This window comes from Triplophysa dalaica, chromosome 18, assembly GCF_015846415.1.
Source record: "Triplophysa dalaica isolate WHDGS20190420 chromosome 18, ASM1584641v1, whole genome shotgun sequence".
Classification (NCBI taxonomy): domain Eukaryota; kingdom Metazoa; phylum Chordata; class Actinopteri; order Cypriniformes; family Nemacheilidae; genus Triplophysa; species Triplophysa dalaica.
Genome location: NC_079559.1, coordinates 14,845,748 through 14,849,420, shown reverse-complemented (window position 1 = coordinate 14,849,420; position 3,673 = coordinate 14,845,748). Strand labels below are relative to the sequence as shown.

Here is a 3,673-nt window from a genome sequence, read left to right as displayed (position 1 = left end):
TGAAGTATTTAGTTGGAATGAACACTTACATAGACAGCAAAAATTAAACACCTCTGCTCTTGCTACAAATATAACTAACATTTAGTTCAACTCATTTAGTGTATGGTTGTGCGTTTGTGTGTGTGTACATATGTATCTCTACATATCAAACAGGAACAAGACAATCAGGAACTGAGCATCTTAAATAAAACTTTATTAAAGCAGCATTATTAACAGCCATGACCATCAATCAAATAAAAAGTAAATAAATAAATAAATTTATCAAAACACAAAATCAGGACATCAAATCTATCCATTTTGTAAAAACCTAAAAAAACAAAATATAAAAAAAGAAATGTGTATTTTTTTGTAAACACAACTGTTAAGTTATCCTACTATTCCATTAACAGGTCATTTTTGAGACTCAGTAGGCGGGGTTTAAGTGCTTTACCATCATCAAGACCCATTATGATTTTCTGGATAAAAGTAAAAGTGTTAATGAGTTTCTTGGGATAGTCCAAATGCAATGCATACATCAACCCAATCAACAATGCAAATGCATCAGCCAAGTTAGGGATATCAATCATCGTAACATCTTCCACAACAATACAAATACTTGCAGGACTGAAATTAACTGGATCTGCAGTGTCCTCTGTGACTGCTGTGACGAGAGCAACAGGAGTGTCAATGATGCCTGGCTCATCTGACTCCTCCACCTGAAAGACACAGAGGGTGCAACTGTTAGATTAAAGTCAGTGTGAACCGGAAGTTGCAAACGACTTTTCTCCAGTGTTGTGACGTATTTCCCAGTGAAACTGAGTATTGGACAGAGGGTTTTACTCCAGCGCTCCTCTCCATCTCTCGCTCATAGCAGACTAACGGCTTTGGGGGGAGTTGTTTACCGACCCAAGCCGTCACACCTACATCATCAGAGAAGGAATGGCATTCCAGACCGGAAGTAACTTTTCCGATTTTGATTAAAGATTACCACGGCAAAAAAAAATGTGTGTATTAACTTGCACGGATTAATTTTTCATAACTAGATATAACTAGATATAGTTAAGTGGCTGCTAGAGATACTAATAGTTCTGTGAATATACTGAATACTTACATTCCAGGTTTTGAAGAACTGTGGGTCCTCCTCACGCAGGTATACCGGGAGGGCACGAAGGGCTAAAGTACGCTTCATATTGACATCGTGCACTTCCTGTAAGAACAAGCAAAAATTATTATAACAGATTTTCATTTGTGCTGACCACATTTCATGGCATTTGGCAAAGTGTTAGACAGACAATGACACCCTGAGGCCCTGCTGTCCAGTGGGACCTGAAGCTCAAAGTTCATCTTTAACTCACCTGGAGTTCATAAATCTTTAAGATGTCACGCAGCGCCTCTGATATCTTTCCGGTTCGTGCCGCCTTCTGTCTATACAAAGCCATCAGTCTAGGTGTATGTTGGTCAAGCACAGCATAGAACTGGTTCCGTAGGTTGACGTTTGTGATGCGTTGGAACTCAGCACAAAGCTACAAAAACAAAAACAAACAAAAATAATTATATAATAAATAATCCTTAGAAGAACAATAGGGCTTTGCGCCTTCTCAGGGCTTGGGCCCTAAAAAGACTAATACTCGATTTTCAACAGAAAACACATTTGTGATGCAACATAAAATACATTGTTGAGCAACATGGTCACATGAAAAGTGATAGTTCTTACCCGCAGTGAATAGTGGCATTTGCTGTTCCATTTGAATGTGATACATATTCAAAATTTGGCATAGATTTATGTGTGAAAAGTGGCAGAAAAGAGAAGTGAGTGTGTTTTACCTGTGATTCAATCCGTAAAGCCGGCCATTTCCCCAAGAAGTCCTTCACCTGTGGGTTTTCCTGAATTATCTCCAGGCGACGAAGGGCAAAGGTCTTTTGCATTAGCTTTTCTATCAAGCGTAGGTTTTGCTGACTCTTCTGAACTTCGTCCATAATCTGCAGTCTCATTTCTTCCAAACTGGCCTGACTTTCTCCCTTGGGCAAGTTTGGAAGGAAGTTCACTTCAGCTCGTCTGGCTCTTTTTATGTTGGAGTGTGGATGCTCTTTGTCAGGGTAATTTTTGCTCCTTTTACCTGCGTTGACAGACACCTCCAAACATCCAGATCTTGACAGCTTGCCACGATAATCCCCCATTTTAAATTTCAGGCTCATTTTCCATCCATACCATCCACTCACACTTCCAGGCTCTTTAAGACAAGCAAAAATAATTGGCAACGACTGGGTAATATAGATACCATTACAACTCACTTTGCAAAAAAGATCAAAGTCTTCAGTGTCCATACATTCACTGCTGACTGCCTAAAATAATTGATCTAGAACAAGAGTGCAAATAACAATATTATCAGATTTCAAAATACAGGTGGGGTATTATCTGCTTTATGCTTTGATATTATGAAATCACATAGAATGTGTCTGCTTCCGCTCTTTATAAACATTTAAATGAATTTATCTGACAACACAGAAACCATGTTGTTCCACTTTAGAGGGTGGCTAACGTTAACTTGTTATTCAAAAATATTAGCTCAAGAGATAGTGTAAGGCTAGATGTATATGCTAATGAATTAGAAATGGAATTAGAAAATAAAAGAAATGGTGAAAAATAGGTTACAGCCTAAATTAACATTTGAGTCACCTTGGTTTTGGGGGATGCTCACTGCACTTCTTCCACAACCTATAATGAAAAGACGTTTGTAAAGGTTTAATAAAAACTTGCAGAGTTCATTCGGTAACTATTATGTACATAACCTTAACTTTGTTTGAGTAAAAGTTACAGCTAAGGGCGCTTAACACAAACAGCAGCAACACACTCAAAAACAGAAGGACTATCGCTTGCTGAAAATAGTTATTAACTTATGTTCACATTATTGTCTTGCCACGACCTTAACAGTACACGGGTACACGCGATATTATCTGTCACTAGCTGGCGGACTGATGGTAATTGCGGTTTCGGCGCCTAAAAAATGCGCGCGGCACCGTGAAGATGCGCGTGAAACTTATATATTAAAAATAGCCTCGTCTAGCAGTCAAATATCACGTGTAATATGATATTCTTACAATGTTACAAGAAGCAAAGTAGTTTTGAAGTGTTTGGTTTACTTACAAGTTGCTTCTTACAACGTCACTCGAGAGGGTAGCCATCTTGGATCGATTTTTCTGGTAACGTCAGTAAGCGCCGCACGTCATGACGTCATATCACGTGATCAACGGTACACTTAAAAATAGTGAGTGAACCAGCGGTGTTCCCTCAAAAATGCTGAGACACACAAACATAAAAATACATATTTGTTCATAGACATTAATAGTTTAAAGGTGGATGAACTCAGCAAGAGATTTTAACTGTAGTGACCTCAGTCTTTATAAGCTAGTAGTACTGTTCGGGCTTACAGTGTTTCCTCCAATATACAAGTTGATACAGATATTGTTAGTGGAAAAAAAACACTGATGTCAAGGAATACATCAATCGAATGTGACCCTGGACCTGGACACCAATCTTAAGTAGCTGCAGGACATTTTTTATCAATATCCAAAATAATCTTTTTTTTTATTAAATGTATCATTAGGATATTAAGTAAAGATCTGTTCCATGAAGATTCTGCAACAAAATGTTAGGGTGTGATCACACATTAATATTATTTGTTTTAAGGCCTTA

At 38.0% G+C, this 3,673-nt stretch overlaps 1 protein-coding gene across 2 annotated transcripts; it reads right to left on the bottom strand.

The window, feature by feature from the left end:
- Positions 1-225: 225 nt before the first annotated feature.
- On the bottom strand, positions 226-3,335 carry LOC130406975 (uncharacterized). 2 transcript variants are annotated; one of them, XM_056729576.1, is made up of 6 exons: positions 3,125-3,334; positions 2,657-2,695; positions 1,804-2,210; positions 1,335-1,502; positions 1,091-1,186; positions 226-695 (listed from the first exon to the last, which is right to left on the bottom strand). In XM_056729576.1, the coding sequence occupies exons 3-6, from the start codon at positions 2,173-2,175 to the stop codon at positions 375-377; spliced, it is 957 nt and encodes a 318-aa protein (XP_056585554.1). In that variant the 5' UTR covers positions 2,176-2,210; positions 2,657-2,695; positions 3,125-3,334; the 3' UTR covers positions 226-374. The 2 variants fall into 2 exon arrangements, with proteins under 2 accessions (XP_056585554.1, XP_056585553.1); XM_056729575.1 differs by having other exon boundaries at positions 1,804-2,695; positions 3,125-3,335.
- Between the last annotated feature and the right edge of the window lie 338 nt (positions 3,336-3,673).